The 25926-nt window shown below is 44.5% G+C and overlaps 1 protein-coding gene across 4 annotated transcripts in view; it reads left to right on the top strand.

Annotated features, from left to right (window-relative positions):
* The window catches only part of DAAM2 (dishevelled associated activator of morphogenesis 2), a 208746-nt gene extending 188413 nt beyond the window's left edge, over positions 1–20333 (top strand). For all 4 annotated transcript variants that reach the window (XM_069800362.1, XM_069800363.1, XM_069800361.1 and 1 more), the window contains 3 exons: positions 3027–3158; positions 11915–12085; positions 14079–20333. In XM_069800362.1, coding sequence (XP_069656463.1) covers positions 3027–3158; positions 11915–12085; positions 14079–14294 — 519 coding nt within the window. In that variant the 3' untranslated portion in view covers positions 14295–20333. The remainder of the gene's footprint in view (positions 1–3026; positions 3159–11914; positions 12086–14078) is intronic.
* The last annotated feature ends 5593 nt before the right edge of the window (positions 20334–25926 follow it).

Here is a 25926-nt window from a genome sequence, read left to right as displayed (position 1 = left end):
ACAGGACTCTCCAGTCCTTGTCATCCACTATGAGACAGACAGTGATGACTTCATTTTCCTTTCACCTGGCCTGAGTTTGGTTTGGTTCTGGGGTTAGAGGAAGGGATCTTTGTCCTGTCAGTGGCCCCCAGGCTGTCTGGCTGTCTCCGGCAGTTCATCATGTAATTGGCCAGTGATCCTCCTGTAAAAAAACAGACTTTCCAAACCTTATTTCTGGATTGTTTGAGTAAGGGAGAATGCAGCAATGAGAAGAGATACTGCTGCTTACATGGAGTGCAGTGTTTTGGGAATTAAAAGCACCTGTAAAGGGAAGGCTGACAAGGAGTTCATGACATGAAGAGAGGCCCAGTTTTGGCTGGGACAGACAATTCCCCCCATTGAAATGTGAGTACCTACTTCTGTTTTGCTTTCTGTGATTGGGTTATTTGTCCTTTTGCCTTTACAGCCAATTTTTCTGGTCTTTCCCATACATGGTTTCCATGGGCAACCTCTCCTTCCCTCCACAGTCTTCTACCTGCCATGGTATTTTTCATCTGGGGCTGCCAGCACCTCCTAATCTGCTTGCTCAATTTGTGGTTTTCTGGCATGTAAAAAACAGCACTATAGCAACAATAGAAGATCACTGTCAGGTGGAAGGGAGAGGAGGGGAAGGTGTGATTCTTGATTCCATTCCACTGTGTTCACACCACAGCCTTGGCTCCAGTGACTGAGAAATTTTTTCAAGGCCCCTTAAGAATAGAAAGCTAAAAATAGTTTCACAGTCAGATGTTCTTAAAGGTACAACTAACCCTTTGCCTTCCTGGACTTGCAGCTTCTTTGTAAAAATAAGACACATTTGTTTTTACGACATGGATGCAACTATTGCCTTTGTGTAGGATGCTCCCAGAAGGACAGCTAAGTAGTTCTTGGTCTTCTCCAAACCAGGAAGTGAATTCTGTTAGCAGAGTCCTTTCACACAGCAAGGAGATCATAACCACTGCTTAAGAAACCACTGCCATGGCTGAATCATTTCACCTCTCTAGAGAACCAGCAGCCCAGCCCAGCAGGTGCAGTGCTGGCTTCTGCTGTTGTGCTGTTATGACTAGTATAGACCATTTCTAGACGATACAGAGGAGTTTCTTATTCTCTGGCATTGCTGTTGGGTTGACTACATAGTCATGCAGGGAATGACTAAATTTAAAATTGAAAGGCAGAGCACCTAATCTTAATTTTACTTTGAAAAACATTGCTTTCTGGTAGCAGCCCCAAATGTCATAGCTTTCAACAGTGAGCAAGATGCAGAACTGTTATACTCACCTGCTTGGGAAGGTGGGGGAGGAGGGGATAGAACAACTTTTAGCTAAAATTAGCTTAAAAACTAGAATGGGAAAGAGTGGCTGAAAAAAATGTGCATAATTCTTAGAAGCATGTGAAGTGACATTTCCTGTACTTGTAAGGTCCAATTCAAAGTGAATTTAACATAGAGACATTTCATTGCAAAGTGATGTAAGTGAGTAGTGCTCCCAGGACTGTCTCTTGTGATGTGTTAGGAAAACCGGTGGAGGACAGGATGTAATATAAAGCAGGGGAAGTAGCACTTCTTTAATGTGGACTTTTCTCTGGCCACCTGCTCATTGCTTTTCCTGCCTCTTTTCTGCCTTGTGGTCTTTCCTTGTAGTAGTTACATTCTCTTTCCAACTCGCATCAGACCAGAAGATATATCATATCTGATTTTAGATTGTTGATGTCCAAAGTCATTCTTTGCATTCAGAAGCAGCATGGAGCAAATCCCAAGGAGTTTCTCAGCATAGATGCTTATAAACCTACCCACTTGGCTCAGTGAACCAGTATTCTGATGACCAGTAACAGAGAGCACCAAACATGTGTGTAGCTGGAGTTGCAGCCAGCACAAAAATATTTTTTTCCAAAGGGAACAGAAGGTCAGATTGTAACTTGACCTGCTGTTTCATGCTGCTTTCCCTACAGAGAAAGTAAGGCTTTATCATTCCCACTGATTATTCAGCTGAGAATAAAGATGCGGCCCAGATTGCGATTTCATTGTCCCCATGAGACTGTCAACAACACACAAGCCAAGCACAGGCATGTGAGACTGCCAGTCTTACTATAACTTAGTCATTTTGAGGAGCTCTGTATTTCTTTCCATGCCACAAGCATGGTGAATAGAGTAAGGAAAGAGATAGCATGGGTAATCTTGGCTTAAAACTAAAATACTTGAGCCAGAAAGAAAGAATCTTACAATTTTTTTTTCTTTCTGTAGGTAGTGGACAAATAGAGCTCAGTTTCCTATGGTTTTATGTCTTCCCCCACCCTCCCACCCCCCCCAAATCTTCTTATTGCCATAGCCTCAATTTATACCTCTGTGACTTTTATGACATCCAAGCTAATGCTTATTGCTTAGCAGGGTGCTAGCAAATGTTACACTTGATGTCTGTCTGCTTGTTCTTCAGTGGGAGAATCAATTTTGATGTCTTTTTGCTGCCCACTTAGTGCTTTTCGCAGAACTAAAGGGGAGATCCAGAGCTAGGAACTATATAGATTATTCACACATGTACACATTTCCCTGAGTATACAGCCTTTCAAATCATCATGGGAAGAGAAGATGGAGGGAAACTCACTATAAAAAATTCCAAGTTCACTTGCTACACAATCAGAGTTCTCTACTATTTGTCATTTTGCATAGGAAAACAAAATGCAGCATTTCATGTACTTGATGCTTAAATTATAATGTTGCTTTAGAAGTTCAACATGTTGATGGCTTTCTAGGGAGCGGTTGTTGTTTGAGGATAACAGGAACCATAACTAAGACCTTCCTTCATCCCACCTTAACCTTCTGTCTCATGCTGAAAAGGCAAAACCTTTGTCTTAGTGAGAAAGTGGTTTCTGAGTTACAGCTCTGGATGAATGTGTGTGGAGTGGGAGCAGAGCATGCTCTGCACTGAGTGAAGTAGATGGGCTTCACTGCTCCCTTCCTTGTTAGCAAGGAATCTTTGACTCTTGCCTGTTTATATCTCTTTCTCCTCTTTCAGGAACTGGATTATCAGAAGAGGCGCGTGTGGGAATCAGGGGACAGGTTCGTTCCTGTCATGAGTGATTTCATCACTGTGGCCAGTTTCAGCTTCTCAGAGTTGGAAGACCTTCTCAATGAAGCTAGAGACAAGGTAAGAATACCTTTTGAAGTGTTTGAGGTTTCACTGGCTCAGTCAAAAGCTTGAATAAAAATGGAAGCAGCAATCTGAGATGCTGGGACTGTAGTGATAACTATAATAGACACTGAAAATGGTTTAGGCTGAAGTTTCTTACTTTTCCTAATCTGGTCTATAGACGTTTAGAATGTATTTTAGGATTAAAAGAAGGTTCAGTACTCTTGCCCACTTCTTGCTAATCTTCCTTAATATTATCCATGTGTGGCATAGAGTTGTGATGGCAATGTCCGTACCTGGATACCACACCGTGCTGTGGTGTTGAAGGGAGTGCCTTTTAAACAATGTCTCAAAAAGAGGCCCTTTGGTGATGAGTGATAATGACCTCATATCTTTTACCTTCTGCTTCTGACATCATCCCACTCTGCTCATTCAGCTGGTAGCATTTGTGCTTCATTCCTTTCCTTTAAAAATGCACCTCTGGGTAGTTTGTTAGCCCTGAATACCTGATCTTTTCCACTTAGGCTTCTCTTTTACTGCTTGTATTTCATTGCAAGGATAGAAATCCCAAACATACGTGGTTTGTCCAACATTCTTGGATCCTTCTTACACAGTCAGCACCATACGCATGTTACTCTTCAGGTACTGCTGTGATCATTTTGTCCTTTCACTGTCTGCATCTCCACTACCAGATTTGTGCAACTAAGGAGGTGCTTGTTCTTTGCTGATGATTGGAGTCTGGCACTAATCCCTCTGTCTCTTGGCTGAATGAGGAAGAATTTATATGAAAAGATCATAAGCATATGAAAATGTTTAGAGAAGAGCAACTTCTAAAGTAAACAATATGTAATGGCAAATCTGCCCTTGTTGGCTGGCATGTTAAAAGTGTTTGGCTTTATGAAGCAAATGTGTTATTTCTTTTGGATTGAATTGTTTCCACTGCTGGTGTCAGTTATTGTAGTGTTAAGGGACCTATTGGATTATTAATGAAACCTATGCCATTGGATTGGTAGGCCTTAGATTTCGAAGGACAGACAACTACAGGCTGAGAATCTGAACAGTAAGACTCCTCACTCATCCAGTCACTCCCCAGTAATGACATTCTGTAATTCAAAAGCATTTCCTTGCTGTGGAGATAATGTTGGTAATATTGACTTGCAGCTGCAAACACCAGGAGCTACTGGCTGTCAGCTAGAGCTAGCTGCCCTGGCAAATGCTAGTGGGGCAGTAGTTATTGCAGCACTCAGAAGGCAAAGCTAGCAGTCTAACACTTGTTAATGTTGTAAAGGAAATTCTGTGGAGAATAACGTGCCTAATGTTTTCATTGTTGTCATGTTGCTTGAGAAGATTCAAACCACGCCCAACATAATAAAGTTCACACCATACTAGCTTTATAATCACAAAACCAGTATTTTACATTCCATGCCTCCACTAAAGTTACTGAGAAAAGCTCAGTTTTCTATGGTTTGGGGGCTTCTGTTTTATGACTGGGTAAATTTTTCACCTTCATTATAGTTAGGTGCACATTTCTGGAAGCGAATTCTCTCCGTCCTTGGGTTAGACTGCCCACTTTTGGTTTGGTGTTATAGATGGTGGTGGTTCTTTCTTTTGGCACACTAGGACAAAAGCCCAATGCAGATTCTTTACAAGGTCAGTCAGGGGTTGAAAACCAGCAAGTGGTACATGTCCAGCACAGCAATGCAACTTTTCTTGGTGAGGCACTTGCAGGAAAAATGCCGTTCTTTTGCTTTAAGAATAACCAGAGAATCTCCCTACAGACAGATCACTATGTCTGGAGGTTGTTGCACACTTTTTTAGACATAGCCAACATTAAGCACTCGACATACAGAGATGTTTTATTTTAATGACTATAACATGCTTAGGAAATGTTTCTCTGCCTTCTCCTCACACACCCTTACTATGTTTGAACACGTGCCATTCCAACTTCTTCTCAACCTATGGCCTTGGTTCTTCCACTGGCAAAAAGCTGCTTTTGGACTCCTAAAAGGGAACTGTCTGCCCTTACCAATGGTGAGCTATTTCTCATGTTTGCCTCATAGTATTTTTCCCCTCTCTTCTTCCTCTTTTTTCTTAAAAAAGAAAAAAAAAAGAAAGCTGGAAATTTTCAACAAACCAGATGTGCAAAGCCTATAACATCTTCCAACCTCAATGGGCTCTCTGTGCTTGTTGAATCACAAGTTTTTTTCTTACCATGGAAACCTACTATAACTAGCCAGTTAAAGGAAGAGAGGGACCAAGACATCTGATTATCCTGTTCTTTTTTTATTTTTCAGAGCAAAGCAAATTGAAAAAAAAAGGTAGTAGGAGAAGGAGGACTTTTAAAAATATCCTAATGAGCCCAGGAAGAATTGGTCTGGTTCACAGATTTATTAATAATAATGAAGCCCTAGTTTTAACAGCTGGAGTTGGATATCCTTCTAAATACAGATGTGGTTAATTGATTGCCATGAGTTAATCAGAGCCATGTTTCCTCAGCTGGGATTTAAAACAATACAAATTATCTTTTCAAACCTGGGAAGTTTTTTATTTTTTTAAATGTCTTTAGTATTAGCAAAAGTCATTTCTTTATTCCTTTTAGTTATGGAAACAATCCATTACCAAGGTGTGGTGCTGACCTTCTCTGTAGAGGATATTTTTCACAATCCCATGCAGTACTTTTTTTTGGCCTTTTTGCTTAAACAGGACCATTTACAGTTAGTGGCCATGGGGACAAAGTGATATTTTAAATTTAAAGGGCCAGGCTGTCAGATGCAGGCATCCATGTTTGCAGAGGAAGCCTTGTAACTGTACTTATCTTCACGCAGTAAACAGATGGCTTGGTTAAGAACTGACAGAGAACTTTGACTCTTTAAACAGGCTCCCTAGCACAGCTGGTTCTTGTTCTTTTTTGTGTTTTTCTCACTTTCAATACCACTTTATAAGGGAATATATAGATTAGATCAAGGGATAATGTTTTCTGCCATTTCCTGTAAACTGAAGTTGGGTACAGGAGAAAGGGAAATTCTGCCCTGGAATCCTTCACCAGTTTTTACATGTTTGAACAGATGAAAATTTGACTTTTTTACATCAGAAAGACCAGATGTCCTGGTTTCAGCTGGGATATAGTTAACTGTCTTCCTAGTAGCTGGTACAGTGCTATGTTTTGAGTTCAGTATGTGAAGAATATTGATAACAATGATGTTTTCAGCTGTTGCTCAGTAGTGTTTAGACTATAGTCAAGGATTTTTCAGCTTCTCATGCCCAGCCAGGGCACCTGACCCAAACTGGCCAACAGTGTATTCCATACCATGTGACGTCCCATCTAGTTTAGGAACTGGGAAGTGGGGGGGCAGGGATTCGCCGCTCGGGGACTGGCTGGGTGTCGGTCTGTGGGTGGTGAGCAATTGCCCTGCGCATCATTTGTACATTCCAATCCTTTTATTACTACTGTTGTCATTTTATTAGTGTTATCATTATCATTATTAGTTTCTTCTTTTCTGTTCTATTAAATCGTTTTTATCTCAACCCAGGAGTTTTACTTCTTTTCCTGATTTTCTCCCCCATCCCACTGGATGGGGGGGGAGAGAATGAGCGGCTGCGTGGTGCTTAGTTGCTGGCTGGGGTTAAACCACGACACCAGAATGGGGTTGAATTTTGTTTGTGAAAATTTTTCCCTGTGTTTCCAGTGGGGAAGCAATGAAAATACCCAGGCAGAGGAACAGTGACCTCCCATAGTATGAATTCTATTTTTCTACTTGAAAAAGTTGATATTTGCCCTATATGAAGCTTTACAACATACTTAAATGTTGACAGGTATGAACTTAGATTGCTAGACTGCTTCATAACTGTTCCACTTTGTCCTTGGTTTATAACAAGCCTGTTTTTAAAATGTTTCGGATCTTCCTAGAGGAACAAAGCCTGCTTAGTCAGGTATTGCCATTCCTATGATGAGTATCAAACTTAAGCCTCTCTATAGAGGTGCAATGGAGGCCACTGCCTAGGCAAGGCTGATGAGGTGGGTAGGAAATTGTCCATCAGTCTTTCTCATGACAGCTCTTCTCAAGCTGGGTTTTTATCATCATGGAGAACGCAGTTCAGACTCTGCACATGCATTTAAAAAGCTTAGCATATATAGTAACTGTTTTGAAGAACAGCAAGGCAGTGAAAGACAAAATCCATTCAAGAAAATAGTCATTAATGGCAGAATTCTATAAAGCACACAGAAATATTGTAGACCAAGTGCCAGTTACAGGCTGTGCACTTCAGTCATTCATTCTAGGGGACCAGTATTTTCTGTCAGCCACTGGGGCTAATGAATAACGAATGGATCAGGACAGAGACTAAGGAAGTCAAGATGAGATGTGTTACAAAGGGCATGTGCAGGCACCACAGTTTGCTGTCAGAAACAGCCACTTGGTAAATAAATTACATAGCTGTTGCACAGTACCTTAGAACTGCAGATACTTCAGGGCAGGTTGGCATCTAACATATCAGAAATGTTTATAGTAACTGTACTCAATTTTGGTGCTGCCAAAGTCACTGTTGAACTCATGAGAGAATCATTTAAGAACATTTAGGTGCAAGGAGAGCTGGGCCCAGCCCTGCCTGAAATTGGCTGGGCTCTTTCCATTAACTTATCTGAATCTGTCCCATAGAGAACAGACATTTATTTGAACTGCGTCAGTACAGGATTGGAGGCTTCATAACAGCAAACTCAAGATTGCTTCTCTGGGGAAGACAGTTCATGTTGCATGCCTACATGGTATAATTCAGTCGTGCATTGGCTCCTCCTCCAATAGCAGACAGCGCAGACAGCACAGCCAGCAGGAAATTTTTATCGTGGCTGTTTTTCCTCCTCCTCATAGAGCCCCATTCCTGCTGTTTCCAGAGCTCTTCTGCCACTGTTTAACATTTCATTGGCAAGCACAGCAGACAGTGTGTGAGCTGCTGTCCCGCTTTCCCTCTCCTTGCTAAAATGGCTTTTTAAAATAAATAACTGTCTAAATGATTTGCTTTGGCAAGAGGATGAATTCAGTGGAAAGTTTGGCAGAGGAAACAGAACTGGCACTGAGCTTGTGGACCTGTTATATCATGGAGCTTGGGGGCTCTTATGCTGTGGAAATGAATTTTTTAATGAAAAAAAGAGATACCATCCTGTATTACAGTGGAAAACCTGCTGAAACACAGTTTTCCATCTTGCTTTTGCCCATGTCATCTGTCCCCAAATGACTTAAGGAATAAGCAAGTTTCAGACCTTGTTCCGTGATATTACAGCATGTCACAAAATTCTGGGAAGTGTTTTGCATGCATGAGGACTTAGCTACAGATTTCACCATTGTGCACGAGAGCAGGTACTGTTTGGCAGGTAATCTGCCCATGGAGAAGTCGAGTGATTGTACATGATGACACAAATCCTGCAGCAGAGAGAAGAGAAGGCTGGGGTCCAGAGCACCTCAGTCTGTGTTGCGCTGCCTCTGACACCCTGAGCAAGGCAGGCAGTGTGGTTTTAGCCACTGTGGGCAGGTAGGAGCCTGGGCTTCATACCAGGTTTGGGGAGGCTGCCTCCAGCATCTTGCTGCCCGTCGTTCCAGCACCGGTGCTTTGAAAAAGCACATGTGATCGCAGAACCAGAGCTATGGGGAAATAGAAGAAGTAATAAAAACAGAGGGGTCCATTGCAGTTTAAACAGTGAAAAGACAGCGTGGCTGTCTTTACAATAGTGCATTGCATTGATGTGGTCCCCTACAGACATGAACAACTGGTTTTTTTCCGTTTCCTGTATCAGATTAGTGGGGCAGCACTTTCTGTTCTGTAACGAATGCAGAAAGGAAGGCTCAGAGAGGGAGCATGAGTTCCCAAGCCACATCATGGGCAGAGTTGGCAGCAGAGGCTGGATCTCCTGACTTGCCTTCCTCTTCTCGGCCAGCTTTTTTCTGGAGGGGATGGAGATAGAAGGAAAATATTTACTTCAGTGAACTGCAGATTTCTCTTTTGCCGTTATTTTAGTACATCTAGCTCACAGATTTTTGCTTTTCATTTTTCAGTGCTTTACAGTAAGTGATTGTGACCTACTAAGCCATGTTACAGGGCACCAAATACAGGCTGTTCTCAGCCTCCTCCTCACTGCTGCTTAGAGACTACAACACTTTGTGCTCATGAGTGTCTCTGGAAAGCTCTCAGACTGCTGGGTCTTTCCAGCACAGCAACACTGTTCCTCCACTGAGTGGCAGTGGGGAGGCAGTGGCAAAAGCCCCTCTGCCATTGTGACAAGAACTAGCTGGTGCTGGTAGTTGGGTGACAGGCCATGTGCAGAACATTTGCAGACAACACCACCCTCTAATGGAGAATTCCATGTATGTTGGATCCAAGAGCCCCAGGCAAGGACCCCCTCCTTTTCAACTCCCAGCCTCCCTAAGAGACTAGGAAACCCCTATGGGCACTCATGGGCTCAAACCAGCTCACTTCCTGTGTGCCCCCTCACTCACCTTTGCTGTGCACAGGGGAAACACAGAGGATGGAGCTGGTGCATTGCTAGGTACAATGGCCATCTCCTGTGGGCTGTCCCTGGACTTCAGGCTTTGCAGGAGGTAGACAAGCCTTCCTTCTAGCTGGCAGCTCTAGTCACTGCTCATAATTTGTGCCTCATTCTCAATTTTCACAGGAGTTAACCAGAAGTTAAGTGGGAAGAGATTCCAGGTAGCACATCTCCTGTGAGCAATGAGCTTCAGGTGCTCTATGTGCTCAAGCAGCAGTGGCAATGCCTGTGCTGAAGTCTTTCTGTCACTCCTGCTCCCCTGGCTGATTGGCACGCTGGAGCAGGCAAGCCAAGAAAACATAGTACATGGAGATGCTTTATCTCCCTCTGCAGTATTCACAGCCTGCATTGTCTCTGCTGAAGAGCTGGTGCTGGTCAGCGTGGATTACTGTGAGACTGCTGCACTTTCCTAATATTCACGCAGACTGTGTGTACATTATTTACAGAGAAAATACATATATACAGAGGGGAGTGGGGGGAGGGAGTAGGTGTGCATACTTGTGTATATGTGTATTCAGAGGTTTCAGAGAAAAGGATTTAAAACAGAGAAGTAATCTGTTGCTGTTCCCATACTCTGAAGTTCCTCTATGACTTGCTGCTGTAGTGCTTCCTTCAACTCTTGCCATGTTTGGTAGCTCAAAGCAACTTGCATTTCTTCCAACACTGTTTTTTTTTTCCAGATACTTTGGGTTTCTTTGTTTGTTTCTGGCTGAGAACGCAGCCTTTTTAAAGAAAAAAGAAGCTATTGCTTCAAACTGCTTTGTGGGCCTGGCAAGGAAAGCAGAGGAGGGGAGATGCTGAATCTCTCAGGCTGTGCCAGAAGAAAGCTGCTTTCCTTGGAGATTTCTTCCTCCTGCAGTTGGCTGGGAGACATTGTTTATGCTTTACCTGGTACAGGGCCAAGAGGGGTTTATAAGACCTGCTTCCAAACTCATTTTGTGCTTGGGATTGGAGCCTGAACTGTTCTTACTGTCTTTTCTGTTCTGCCTGAGCACCCACCTAAGGAAAGGGAAGCTGGGCTGTGTTAGTATGAGCTGAATACATGCACAAGAGAGTTTGAAGGCAGTCCATAGCCTGGGAGAGTCTGTGTTTGGTTTGGCAAACGTTGAGGTCTGTAAGGATGCTCTGCTGCTTAGTGGTGGTATGTTAAAGTGCAAGTAGGGAATGCTAGGGGAGCTGCGCATCGGGGCACCAGTGCCATCAGGAATGTGTTGCTGGTGTTGCCTATTGCGATACAGAGGTGTGTGAATGAAGGTGGTTGGACAATGATACAGCTTTTGGATGTATACGCTTATATAGGACTTAGTGGACCTGTGCATACATGCTGTTGACAGACTATATGTGCATGCATTTGAGTGCATTTTGGTGAGTACAGAGGCATGCTTGTGCATGTGAGAGAGCAAAGAGAGTACAACTGCTGGAGCACTGATGTCCAAGAGCCAGGGGTTGCTGTGAATTTACCATATCACAATCAGGACTGCCCTGTGACTGAAGTCCTGCCAGTTGGCTGCCTCCACATGCATCCTGCAGCCTCAATATTTGCCTTTTAAAATAAAAGCCACTTGTGATGTATTTGCTCTCTTTTAAGTCTGCCCAGGAGCCCTGGCTGCTTTCCTCGCCCCTCTGTCATGCCATGTCTGTCTGTAGTCTCCTCTCTCCCAGGCAACACCCTGACTCAGAGGACTCCAGAGTGATGGATGACATGGCAAAAGGCTCCTGAGAGGACAGAATGTAACGTTATTGCAAAAACCTCATCTAACTCCAGCCATTTTATTAGTGGATTTGAGGGCAAGGTGGAAGGGGAAAGGATGGGCTGAAACTACTTATTTGGTAGTTAGGATGGACTAAAACTACTTGTTTCCCCAGCAAGCTCACTGTCTTCCATGCCCCTGCTGTCCCACAGCTGCAGCTGAGAAGTGGCCAGATGATCATCCTCTGAAATTACTCCATCTCCCTCAGGCACTGAACATGCTTTTTTTGTGTAAGTGGACAGCTAGTGCTCTCCAGCACTGTTGCCCCGTGTTGCCCAAAGGATATCCAGGAGAGCAGATTCTTCAGGGACAGAGGCACCTGCCTTAAGGAGAGGCACTTCTGTTGCCAAGGGGGTAGTTTCTGCTCTCACCACATGAATGCTCAGAGGGTATTGAATTACATGTGTGGTTACTCATAAGCATTCCCTGCTGTCTTCACCAACCTGCCTGCCTAATTATTGCTCTTGTGTTTTCTGCTCTCTTGACAGTATGCCAAGGCACTGAGGCATTTTGGAGAGTGCGAGGGCAAGATGCAGCCAGATGAATTTTTTGGCATCTTTGACACTTTCTTACAGTCATTTGCAGAGGCCAAGCAGGATCTGGAGAATATGAGGAAGAAAAAGGAAGAAGAGGAGCGCAGGGCACGCATGGAGGCTATGGTGAGGACCTGGGCACAGGAAGGTGTTTCCTTCCATCGCCTTTTCATGTCTCAAGAGAGAAAGGTTGAGAGAGCCAATTCCAATGCTCATGTCCTGTCACTGTCACTGTTTTTTGTCCTTCTCCATGCCACCTCTCTTTGGCATCGTTCTCTTCACAAATGATGACATTTTTCCTGCTGGCTGTCCTGTCAGCTCTCAAGGCCATACTGTTTGGCTCTAAATTACCCTCTTTTGGATTCAGATACCAAATCTAGCCCTGCTTGTTCTGCCCCTGGCACTTTGCAGGATGGTGCTGCCCCTGCCTAGTGCCAGACTATCCTGCTTTTGGGCTGCGGGCTCTGTGCAAAAGCTCTGGGAGCCAGATCTCCCTCAGTCCTGCCAGCTGGTCAGCTTCCACTCAGACTCCATCATCACCTGCTGCATGCTTGTCTCCTGACAGCGTACAGTGACACAGTGAATGCCCTGGCACCTGCTGCAGCCCACACTGGCAGTATTTCTCTCTGGCCAGCCTTAATGCTGGGGCCATGTCTGGCCTTGATGTGGCGAGAGAGCTTTTGTGCATAGTTGATTTTGCTGCTGGGAGACAGACGTGCGTGTCCCCAGGGGTTCATGAGAACTAGCCTACCCCTCTAACCTCAGCCTTTCCTGAGGCCTAAGAATGGCTCAGCAGTCCCCTGCCTCCTTCCCTCCTGCCGGCGCTTTAATCCTGGCTGCCACCGTGGCCCCAGACCTCGCTGTGGGGAGTTGCTGCTTTAAATGTTTGCTGTGCCAAAAACACTGGTTTGTGCCTTTCAGAAGAGGAGAGAAGTAAAACGCCAGGATGCCAGGAGCCTTGCTGTTGGACACAGGGATAAAATGCCAGGACTTAGGCTCAAGTTTTCTCTCAGCCAGCCTGGAAAGTGCAGGAGCCCGCTGTTAAAGCACTAGTATGGTTTTGTAGGCCTAATACACCATGAGAGAGATTGCAGTTTGCTTATGGAAGGAGTCTTCCTGCAACATGGGGCTAGCACGCAGAGCAAGCGACATGCTTCCTGACAGCCACATCCATCCCTTGCCATTTCCACTAATCTTGGAGCTGAGCAGTGGAGGGGGATAGCTCCCTGGAGCTATCCTAGGGAGACCAAGGGCATCACGTTGACTGGTGGACCTAGCCAATGATTTGTAAAAACAGCAGTTCTGTTTCATTGCTCTTTGTGTTTATAACCAGTTTCTCTTTCCAGAGTTGAGGCAATGTGCCTTCCTCTTCCCATTACTGCAACATACTGCCTCCATCCAAACATGAGCTGTTTGGTGGATAGGGTTTCTGCTGATGTTTTGATATCTCACACAATTTTAATTCTCCAGTATGTTTAGCCTGTGGCTTTCTGGGATTTTTCCTTTCTTTTTTTCCTCCTTCTGCAGGACTGCAGCCTTTCTGCCTGTCAATTTAGCTAGTTATGCCCCAAGCGCAAAGCTGTTTGTGACTATACTAGTAACTGTGGTTTGTATAGACACGTCCAAACTAACTTTAAACTCACTATGTTAGGTACTGTCAGCATAGTAGGTGCTGCCACGCTAAGGTCACTGCAAGCCTGGTCCCAGAAGCTAGGTAATTACTTATGCCAGCATCACTTGTAGAGTGCCATTTGGCACAGCTACTTTGCTGGCACTATCCTACTGTAAAATTTGTGCAAAACAAATAGACACAAATATGCAAAGCAGCATAGACAGATCCCATGTGTCCTCTTTGCTCCAGGGTGGTAGTGCCTTGTGAGGCAAACATACAATGCTACTCATTCCTCATATCTCCTGCTTTCTGCTTGCCTGTGCAGAAGAAGGAAAGCCCAGCATGGTCACTTGTTGCTCTTGGCACAGGTGATGGCCCTGTGGATAAGCTCCTGATCTTTTTTTTTCCCTAAACTGTACTGACGCATCTTAGCTGCTTCTTGGCACTGTACCTAGTGATCTGGTATCATGGTTAGCTAATCTTAAAGCTCTGTGTCTTTCTCCACAGCTAAAAGAGCAGAGGGAAAAAGAGAGGCGGCAAAAGAAAGTGAAAGCTGGAAGCATCTCTGAAGAGAGTGGGGAGTTTGATGACCTGGTGTCAGCATTAAGGTCAGGTGAAGTCTTCGACAAAGACTTATCCAAGCTCAAGCGTAACCGTAAGCGTTCGGGGAACCAAGGCTTAGAGACAAGCCGGGAGCGGGTGGTGACAAAGCTAAATTATTAATTACAAGAGGAAGAAAAATAATCAACCAAAAGAAGGTGATGAAAAAGTGCAAAACAAGGAAGATAAATGTGTGCGATGGCGCCTGGCTGACAGCTGCCCCAAAGGATTTCTTTGGTCTGTGGCTAGAGACGTTACCTTTCCATGATCAGCTTTCCTCTCATCCCTGTTCTGTGCTCCTAATTTGAACCATTATTAAAGTGCCTCTGTGGAGCCAGCAGGGCCTGTGACTGGGCCATGCAGAGCCGACAGATTTGCTTCTGGGAATTTATTATGTCATCAAAGGCCTCATGGTGATGACAGAAAGTACTTGGGCCTTGCAGACTGCCTCAGAGCTGGAAAAAGATAATTTTCTGTGTGCCAAAGTAAAAACTAGTCACCATCTCCATCTCGCTGATAAGCAAGACTAATTTCAGAGCAGCTCTGTAAACACCTGTTGCTTCTCCAAGATCTAGACTGGCCTTCAGGGGCTTGTTAAGATGTGGTTCTCGAGGTTTCCAGTTCCCTTCCAGAATTGGATTTTATAAGCCATTGATTAGCACCTGAAAAATGCTTTTGATCTCATGTTCTGTATAGTATTTTTGTGTGTCCTACACTGTCCAAAGCAAGTGATGGTCAGAAGGAAGTAATCAGGTTCTGGAATAAATTGAAATTCAAGAATCAGGATCATCATAAAATACATTGCAAAAGTCTTTTGGATTCTGCTTTTCTAGAAGAAGTTTTCTGGAATTTGTTGATGGTTGAGCCTTGAAGCTATGAAATGCATCTTCTAGGAAAGAAACTCTGGCTTTTCTTTAGAAAACTAAGCCACTGCCAGGTTGGGATTACAAGTAGGTGACTCTCGAGCCTGTTGTCATTGCTGGAGGGTGGGAGGGAAACAGCAGAACACTTCTCACCTGTTTGTGCAAGATTTCTTAGTGCAGCCCAATGGAAATCGGGGGCTCCCTAGTATCATCCACAGGTCACAAATAGCAAAAAGCAAACAGGGTCACTGGCTGCAAGAAATGAGATTTCTTTTCCCCTTGATGCTAGCTGTGATTCCTGTTGGCATCAACTGGTCTTTCTGTCTAACAGGCTGACCTTCACTGCACACACTCCACTCCTACCTAGGAGAATCATGTAATTCAGTAAGATATGAATGGTGTCAAAGGAGAGCCTTGGAGTCCACAGCCTTTTCCATTTTGAAGGGATCACTTGGGGTGAACCAGCAGAGGGTCCCGCAATGAAAACTGAGAATTTTTCCAGGAGGACACAGAATTGTGCAAGCCAGGCAGGCTTTGGAGATGGGTTAACTCATAAGAAAAAAAAAATAATTTGTATTTAAGCTACATGTATGAAGCACACAGTGAAAAAGCAAAGAACCCCAAGAACAGGCCTGACTTCTGAATTCTGTGTGTCTTCATGGCTCTAAGAAAGGGATTGGATTGTGTGGGCTGTCATGGGCTTTTTTTTTTTTTTTGAATCTTGTCTTCCCTTTTTATTATCGTCCCTGGAGAAGGAAGAGAGGAAAAGAAAGAAATGGTGATGGATTCTTCCTCCTAGACAGGAAGAAAAGAGAGAACATTTGAGAAGAGGGAACCACCATCTGCAAACTATGCATCAATAGTCAACAACACAAAATGTTAAGGAATTCCAGGGAAGTGAAAAAAGCTCTATTTGTCACTTTAATAATTTGTTTTGATTTTTCTCTGAATGTCACTTAATCTCAGGCTCTGCACTGAGTCTGCAGAACAGAACTTCCTCTGCCATGCTGATCAGTATTACACACTACCAATACTGGAGAAGCAAACTGTGGTGGTTTTCTGAACACTTTGAGAGTAAAATAATTGTGTAAATTATGGAAAGAAGCAAAAAAGTTGGAACTGTTAAACTCTAATGTTTCATTGTTTACTGAATTTTGAGTCTCCCACCCCAGAATCTCCCTATTTACGACATTCCAGACTGCCATGCCTCTGTATAATACTCATCGTAAAGAGCTGGTATCTTACAAGAGCTGGCTGTGTTCTCCTCCTTTACTATCCTACTCCCCTTCTGGGATTAGCTATTAACAGCAATGCCCATTGCAGCAGACACAAGCACCTTGTAGAAGAAAGACTGTATTTCATAAAGGTTTTTGAAAGTTTAAGAAAAACTCACTTTTTTAAGCATTTTTATTTTAAATTACAAAATGGATTTTTAGAAATATCTCTTGTAAATTATATTAACAAGCTCCTTGCTGCTCCCTGAAGTAGACATGCTATATCCCAGCCCTTTTTGTTTGTCTTGTTTTAAAGCATGCCATATAACCTGTGCCATGTAAGCCATATGAGAGGTGGTAATATGTGCCAAATTGGTATATAACTGATAATCCCTGAATTCCAAAGATGATGCTTTTATGGATTAGAACATTGTAGGTTTTTTTCCCCTCTTTGTTCTCCCTGGGTTTAGGACTCACCCAGAAATTCAGGTGTAGTGCCAAGGTCAGCCCTGGTGCAAGATGATGTGACTTATGGCTCTGTCCAACTTACGTCTGCTTGCTTGCTCCCTAGGTACTTGTTTGATAAGGCAGACTGTCAGCATGGCACTGCTGTCAGAGAAGAAACACCTCAGGGCAAAACCCTTTAATATAAATACAGCATTCCCCCTGCCCCGGTATTTGTCAAACTAGGTTTGTGCCGTGCTTTTTGAAACTGAAGTCACTTTGCCAGGCCACAAATGTAGTGAAAGCAGAGAGAGTGATAAGTCCTCTGTCCATTTGTGTACAGACTTCAACCCCAATTTAAAGAGATCCTGTATGATAGTACTCAGTGCTCTGGCCACACTGACAGAGTCAAAGAAAGCTGCTGTAGTTTTGCCACCTTCTTGACTCATACATAAATAATGAGAGATTGTGCAACTCCTGTAAATCAGCTGCGGGATACTTACTGGGATGGACAGAAAGCTCAGAGTCATGCCCCTGATTCGTTGCAGCTCAACTTTCTCAGCACTCCAGTGCCCCAGACTCCTGTTTTGAATCTGTGATGGTGGCTGAAGATTTCGTGCAGCATGCTGGACAGTCCTTCCCTGGCTCTTGACTCCATGGTGAATGTCCATAAAGAGGGTTTTGGAAAAGCTCAGTTACACACTGAGGCAAGCAGTGATTTCATATAAGTGGTGACAGGTGGAGAGGCCCATTAATAGGTCTACTGTATGAGATAAGGCTGGCCACACAGAAGATGAGGATAAAAGTTGACTCTGCTCTAGGGCCTGGCATCAGATTCTTGCTGAAGCCAACTTTGTCCTTGCTTCTCATCTCTTGGGTACTGTGAGTGCATCTATGCTCTGTTCTCCATCAGCAGTTGTGGTAGACTTGCTGAGCCCTGAATGAGAAAGGAAAATCTTATTTTTTGTCCTCTAGTGCTAGCAGAGCCTGAGCAGACTCTGAGGACTGAGACTGAGCAAGCAGTCGTGAAGTATAATATTGAGGCATAACCTCTTTATCACACTGAAAGCTGGAGAAGAGCTAGGGAGCTAGGGTCTGCTGTTGTCCTGGCACCTGTGCCTAGCACCAGCATTTTAAGTGAAATCACTCTGTCTTTGGAAATAAGTAAGTGGAGGAGGAGGAGATGTGAGAAAGAAGGGTATAATCGAGGGCTTGTTCTGCTTCCTGCAGAAATGTAGTCATTGCTAACTTTATGATGAAGTTCTTCACACCTAGAAGAGGAGGTACTTTCTAACTCTCCAGACTTTGTCCCTAGAGGTCTAGTGCTCACTTACCTCTGTGCCTCTGCATTGTTCTTAAGCAGGTTGCATTAGGATGATCCGAGAAAAGACTGAAGAACTCTCTCCCCCTCCCAGTCCCTTTGGTCTGGGTCACTCTTCTCAGTTGGTCATAAGTCTCTGGAAATGCTACAAGGTAAAGTGACTTCAGGGCAGCAAGGCCCTTCCATGCCTGGCAGCACAGCTATCATGTGGGCACCGGTTCCCTATGAGAGCAGAAGTAGGACTAGTGTTCAGGGGTGAGAGACTCCCCACTAGGGAGATGACCTGTGCATCCTTCAGAAGCATTTCTGTAATGTGTTCGCAATGTTTGAGGAAGGGAAAGGAATCGCAAGGGGCCCTGGTGGGAGATTGTGGGGTAGGTGGTTCCGTAATGGTCAGCCCCACTGGCTGAATCTTTCCTCTTCTTTAGGAAAGCTCACACTCTGAGCTGGGTTGCATGGGAGAAGCTTGTGTCAGGAGTTTCCGTGAGGGGAAAGGAGATCAGTTGTACAGTTGATAATGTACATGATACATGCAGTTTCGTTTCTGGGTTGGTTGTTTGGGTTTTTTTTTTTTTGTTTGTTTGTTTGGGGGTTAAATGATTTTTTAAAAAAAAAAGGTTTTAGGAATCTCTAAGGGGAACCTGTAAATCTGACACCTCTATTTATTTTGCCTTATTTTAGTTTGCTACGTTTGTATGTATACACTGCATTATAGCGAAGACTATTGAGACCGTGCCAGGGCATTACACTGGCTAAACAGCTGGCTTGGCTGTTGTGCAGCAAGCTGAGCTAGGCAAGGAGATCCTTGTGAGCAGTCTTAGTGTGGGAAGGGAGGGAAGAAAGAAACTTTCCTTTTGCTTTTGTCATAATCACGCTGCCCCTGGTGATCCTGGTTCTGGGAAAGCATGCATTTTAAAGCATGTGAGAACTGATGCAGGTTGGTTATTTTAGAACACTTTCTATAAAACCTGTTTATTTCTCATCATGAATCATGGTGAGAAGATTGAGAAGAGTTAAGCTGCGCAGTTGTTCACTCAGACTTCACCCTTCCACATAAATTCTGTCCATAATGCCAGAGAAGCTTGGATAGATGGGCAAAAGTGGTTCATGCCCTGTAACGTCTCAGCAGAGTTAACACACTAGTGAGACAAACTGGGGCAGTTCTCCTTCCTCAGAGTTAATATTCCTTCCTATCTTCAACGCCAAGGAAGAAGGATTTCCTCTGCTTCCCCTCTCTCCTTCTGCACCCTACCTGCCCAGATTATCCAGGATAAACAAAATCTTTCTACTGGTTGGTTTTCTACCCATGGAGTCTATAGCAATAACCAGGTGTTTGGGGGCCATGGCTCCTTGGCTTCTGTACGCAACATAGGAGATTTCTGGTTGCATACTATCCAGAGAAGTAGCCTCCATTGGCCATCTTAGCTTCTGTTATGAAAGGTTGAAGAGGCCCACCTGCGTAAAACAATTTAGCTAACTGAAAATATAAAATTTATATATGTGTGTGTAGATATATATAAAAGCTATCTACTACTCTAAGTAGTAGTTTTGATGATCAGTATCCCCTGAAGTTGACCAGATTTTGCTCACTGTGCTTGTTGAGAAGGATGCCATTAGTCTAGCATGGTGTTTTGGCACCTCATTTCATGAGAGAGTCTGGATGCTTCCAAACCAGAGTCTTCTGTTATAGGTGGTAATGTAGAATAGATCCACTGTAACCAGTAAAAGTTGCTCTGGATTTACACCAGAGTAATTCAAAGCAGCATCTGGATCAAAACTCTAGGCAGTTTTGTCTGTTTACAAGATGTTCCACAAGGCTCATGAAGGGCTTGGTCCTTTCAGCTGTCCATCACTAGGATCTCTCACCCAAGTGATCTAGAAAAGCCTTTGAGACAAGCCATTTTCCCCACTTCATGCTTGCCCTTAAACAGGCTCTTTAAAAACCTTTGCAGTTTTTAGGAGAATTGTAAGGGGATGTCAGGTACCTGAGCTGCTCTGTGCTCAACACCTCCCTTCCAAACCATCCCCATCTTCAGTCATTCTCCTTCCCTGCAAGCCTGCTCAGCTTGAAACTCACAGGTCACTTTGGGAGGTGCCCCTCCCTGCCAAGCTAGAAAGTACAGTGCTGCTTAGTAAAGTGGGAGGTTGTGTGCTGCTGTAATGCCTTGGTGTATCCTCATTTCTTAGTCAGTTTAAGACTATAAGTGAATTAAATGTACAAATCCTGTAGTGTCCTTTTTATCTGTACCTTTTTATAAGAATATACTGTAATACTAAAAAACAAACAAAAGCAAAAAAAATTAAAGATATATTGTCCCCACTGCGTCTCAGTAAATTTCTTTGTAGTTGCATTTTCTGTGCATTTTGCTGGAAAGTCTTAAAGGTGAATTGGAGTCTGGGTGCACTTTTTTGCTAAGCTCTGGATCTTTCTCTTTGGTCAAGAGCATGCAGCTCTTTAGGTGACACAGTCACTGCAGAGCTGGTGAGAAACTTCACAGGTTGCTCTGGGGGAACAAGCAACACATCCTCCCTACACCTTGCAATGATAAAGAGCTAATCATGGAGCCACCACGTTACCATATCCAAGGGTCCTCTTAAAAAGACCATGAGGAAAGCACTCTTTCATTGCTGTTTCAGAACAACATAGGAAACACAGGAGTTCACTTAAAGGAAAAAAAAAAAAGAAGACAGGCCTGCTATCTAAGAGTTCATAATCCATGTCTGGACATAACTAGTCCAAGAGAGGAAGGGAGTGCAGGACTGCAGCACTGGCTGTGAGCTTGCTTATTGAACTGAGCAACACCCTGACAGCAAGAGTGTGACTCAGAGGAGGAGGGGGCAGGAAACGATTGCTTCAAAGGAAGGAGTTAAATGAGGCCAGCTGAAAAGAAGCCAGGAAAGCCAACATCAGGAGTGAAGCCTTCAGGGATGTGGGAGGAGAGACAGGAGAGAAGTTAGACACAGAACAGCAGGGTGAGCAGGAGGCACACAATGGCTAGGGCTAATTTGTGGCTGAATCCAGCAACATGTGGCGGAATTCCTCGGAGCTCAGGGGCAGAACCTTGTTTCCATCTTGGACACAATGTGTGCAGCTGTTTCACTTACGCATGGATGTCCCTGTCTCTCTAACAGAAATAGCCTGCTGACAAAATTCATCCTTAAGCCACAACTTTTCATGTTTATCTTCAGCCCACCAAAGGGCAATGTTTTAACCATGAGCTCCTGAGAAATTCATGCCTAGCTTCAAGTGGGAGCCTTGCTGGCTCTGCAGCACATTCCTACAGTACATGGGTTCCCAGGGACCCCAAATAAAGCCCCAGCTGTTAGTTCTGGCTCTCAGGTGGGAAGAGCCATGGAAAAGAGCAAAAGTAATCAGGGGATAATTGCTTGCACAGGCTGAGGACCATCAGGCAGCAGATGGGAGTCTGAGTGCTGTGTGGGAAGGTTCTTCGTTTACATTTGTTAAAACAGCTCTCGGTTTCTCTGTTTCGATATATTTGGTTCAGACTTTGCTGAAAGTCTGGCTATGAGGTTCTTACTTTACAGATGCAAGGGCAGAGGTGAAAGGATGTTTCTGAAATCCATGCATTGCGTGAATGGCAGAGGCAGGATGAAAATGCAGAGACCTCCCTGTCTTCTCTTCTTTAGCAGCTGGGTTTTAGTAGAGGAGGCCAAACCATTGCTTTTCCTCTTGTTAGAGGTGAAACCCAGTGGCATTTGAATGCTGTCTGCTTTGAAAAAACAGAGATGTCCTGCCTGAATTCTAACAGGAAGATTTTTCTTTCTTTGATATTTTCACTGGGGTTGGAGCATACAGCGAGGGGCTGGTGTTCTGCCCTGCAGGATGGGTCCAGCACAGAAGCCTCCTTCTATCTTCCCATTTGGCATCTTCCCTGTGGTCATGGACCTCCCTGTCCTTGTCATCGCTTCACAGAAACAAGGTAAGCACCTCATGGCTTTTTCTGAATAAAACTAGTATTGCGGTTTAGCTGCCCTGAATGACTGGGACTGAGGAGGAGGGTAAGGGGAGCTCTTTGCTGGGAAGGGCTGAGGATCAATTATTCATTGGTTTTTCCCTTTCTTTAACCTTTGGCTTCTGTTTAAACATAGATAAACATAGATGACTTTTATCTCTGCCATAGCAGACATGGAGCTTTCTGGGAGAAATCTGCTTGGCCTTTTGGGAACAGATTTCTACTGCTAGGAAACAAAATAATTAAAGACTTCCTCCCCACCCTGCCCCCCCCCCCCAGCTGCAAAGCCCAAAACTTTGGTTTTCAACATTGTTGTGCTAGATTTTGTTTGTTTGATGTTTCTGTAGCTAATGGGCTTCTTGCTGTTTTCTCTGAGACATAGTTGTTGTTTATTTCTACTTTGGTCAGATTCTCATCAGGAGGTAGGGTCCTTTTTTTTTTCTCTTCTAATACCTCCCCCCCCCAGTCTCAGCACAGTTTGCTTAGGGGAGATGAGAGTGATGCTGCTTGTGGAGCCATGTAACTCTGCTAAAATACTGGTTTTTACCCATTTTTGGAGATCTGCTGGTCTATACAAGCACCAGCCTGGCAGACTGAATTTTCATGTAAGATAGTGATGTAAAGATGCATTAAGAAAGCAAAATGCCTTGCTCATATATGTGTTGATGAGGGAATGAAGCAGAGGAGGAATAAATCAGAGTAGGACTTCATTTTGGGGTACCTGGTTTTAATATTTTTGTTTATTTCCTGTCAAGCTATGTTTCTGCAGTTTTTTTTAAAAAAAAAAGCAACAAACTAAAGTGTCTTTGAAAGGAAATGCAACTACGATTCTTCCAAAGGGTTAACCTTTGCTTTTTAAGGATCAGTATTTTTCCTCCCAAAGCTGAGCTCCCCTCTTCTTTCCTATGTTTAATTAATGAGAAGGAGTTGTGTGGCTAAAAAAAACCCTTTCCAGCCATGATCAAAGTATAAAAAATGACATGAATGTATTGAGGAGTTCCAGCTCATTTACTGCCTCTGGGCTGGATGCCAGCTGGGGGTGAGATGGGGACCTCTGGGCTACAGGTGGGAGTGGGTGCTGCAGGCAACTCCCAGTGCGTGGGCAAAGAAACCAGTTGTGGGATGGGAATGTTCTTGGGGTTTCCCATTGTGTGAGGTTACTTGGGGCGAGGAAAGGGGTGCCAGACATCCCCTAGCAGCTGGCCTGCCTAGGGGAATGGGGCACCTCAATGTCCAGTCTTATCCCCAGCCTCTGCAGCCCCTCCTTCAGGTGAGCTGTTGCCAGCTCTATTGACCAGGGCTGCCCTATGTCTCTGCAGGGCTGGAGCTTAGAAGATGCATGGCTAAATATGAATAATTTGCTGGCATATGCCTTTATTTGTATGCTCCACATACAAGTCTCTTCCTAGAGATACCATGTCAGGTAGCTACTAGTATCTGTAGACTCCCTTCTTTTTTGCTTTTTTCTTTATTTTTAAATGGTGGAATTTAAAATGAGCAATTAATTGTGCTGCTGCCCCTCTCCCTCCAAGCCAATGTTTCTTCCCACTTGTCTTGGAGAACCTTTGTGTGAGTTGCAGGGTCTGCAGTGAGCTGGAAGCTTGCCTTGAGAGAGCTGCTGCTGCTTTTCTACTGTGACAGCATTGGACCCTGGGGGTCAGAGGGGTCTGAAATGCTGTGATTAATTTAATGTGGGAACCCAGGAAGCGTTCTTTGCCCACCTTGTTTTAGATGTGGGGCACAATTCCTTGCAGTACTTATGAAAGGAGAACATGTCTCCAATCACATTAGCTAAAAAAATAACCAGAAAATGGGGGGAGGTGAGGGGGTGGAACAGGGAAAAATACTTCATAATTCATTGCACAGTGCCAGATGTGAAAAAAGGCTTTTGTCTGGCTGAAATGTCTATGACCAATAGTGGTTGGATCTGTCATGTTATAGCATGACCTTTTTCATCCTCTCCCTTCATAGACATACAATGGAAATGGCTATTCAGGGCAGTTCCATCAACTGCTAACCAGGGAAAGCATAAGAAGTCATGCAGAAGCTGCAGGGATCTGGGGAGCAGGGCTCACATTAGCCCTGGACACCCCTCCCCATGGGGCAGGCAGGGAGGCGAGTGCATTGTGAACTACACGATGTTGCTGCCTGTCCCTGTGGAGAGGAGGGCTTCCTTCTCTCTGTGTTCCTTGCAGAGGTTTTAAAAGACTGGTAGCGGAACTGTGATTGTCAGATTTCTTGAAATAATAGGGTGCCTGAGTGACCTGGGAGATGGGGATACTCACTACTTGTCTGTTTGTAAGTAAAGATCTGCCTTGCCAGTGGATCTGCAGGGGCAAAGCTTGTGTTTTATCATCCTCTAAAATATCAGGAGTATTGTAAAAATTGGTTTGGACACCTCATGAGAGACTACCTGAGTACTTGCCTGTGGTAAAACCGTAGCTCATGCTCTGATTGTCATACTCTGCCAGTATTTTGCAATTTGTGATTCCTGGAAAGACAGTGGTCTGTAAAGGTATCGGAAGGTGGTCTGTGGACCGTGGCTGAAGAAGGAAAAAAAGATCAAAAGCTTTTGCATGCTCCATCACCCACACAAGGAAGCAAACAAAACAGGAGGAAAATGAATGTCCATCTACTTAAAGCTTAAGCTATTTTTCATTTGGTTATGGCGTTGTGGCAATACTGTAAAAGAACAAAGATGGATTCCCCCCATCCCCCTAAGAAGATTAGGTGGTCACTGGATTCAAGAGGTAAGAAATGGTGCTCTAAAGCATCTCTTTGCTACTGCATGTTCCTGTGACTGAGCAGGCCTGGTGCAGGTCGTGCCTGCTGGCTGCTGTTTTTGTGCAATGGCCTCTAGGTGTGATGGGAACTGTCATCTTAGCCCCTGCAGAGTCATGAGGCGTTTTCAGGGGGAGAAGCAGGACTCAGCCTAGTGCTTGCCCAGCCTAGTGCTTGCCCACCCTTGGGCTTGCAGTAAGGTATTATAACTGGGCAACAGTTTCCTTGGGTAATGCAGACTATGTTTGTGTCTGGATCTGCTCGCTCTTTGCAGAAGGAGCTGGTTAACCCCCAAAGGCAGATATTTCCCAGGGTTGTCCAATCCAGGGTTCTCCTTCCTTTTCAGCTCCCAAGCAGGAAAATAACTCAAGAGCCATGGCCCATTCTGCTGTAAATTACCCCTTGCTTCTGCTCCTGGTTCCCTTCAACATCTAAGCCCTGTTCAGCTCCCTCTTGTGCCCCTCACAAGTCCTTTCTGTTGCCCAGCTTGGGAGGATCTGCTGCCCTTTCTCCATGGCAGTAACAGCTGCTGGAGCTTGGGCACCTCAGGCTCCAGGGGAAGCCCCTTGCAGAGGACTGTCCCTGGTACAAATGCTCTTGCTCTGTGGTCAGCCTGGCTTTACATGTAAGCACTGCTCTAATGGGGCAGGAATTGGCAGGTGGATCAGACAGCACTTCCTACCTTCCTGCTGTTCTCCTGGTGTGGTCCGCTGGTGGTGTAGCTGGGGGAGTGAATGTTAAACATGTAGTGTTGCCCTTTTAGAATGGTGGTAACATCTTCCCTTGCTCTGGTCCCTGAAATGAAGGCTTCACCTTAAGTGGAGAGGACCTCTTTCCCACAGCCGGAGAGCTGAAGCTGCCTCTGGACTCACAGGGATGGGCAGCCTTTTACCACAGAAGCAGTTCCAGCACTGAGGCAATACAACATCGGGACCAGAGCTAGCTGTGGCCTCAGGGGTGCTGATCTTGTGCCAACTCCTGGGGTGTCAGTGCTGGGATGCATCAGCAAGCATGCCTTGGACTTGTACCAAGGTCAAAGAAAAAGGCTCCAAATTGCAGCATATCCATAGCTATGATCTTGTCCTTGTCAGGCAGCTGCCAGTTCTCTGTCTGTTCCTGATTAATCCTCTCCTGGGGGGATGCTGACCAGCACATCCC

The sequence above is a fragment of the Haliaeetus albicilla genome, chromosome 13 (genome assembly GCF_947461875.1).
Source record: "Haliaeetus albicilla chromosome 13, bHalAlb1.1, whole genome shotgun sequence".
NCBI classification, from domain to species: domain Eukaryota; kingdom Metazoa; phylum Chordata; class Aves; order Accipitriformes; family Accipitridae; genus Haliaeetus; species Haliaeetus albicilla.
The sequence above is the reverse complement of the archived record's forward strand: the minus strand, read 5'-3'. Positions and strand labels throughout refer to the sequence as shown.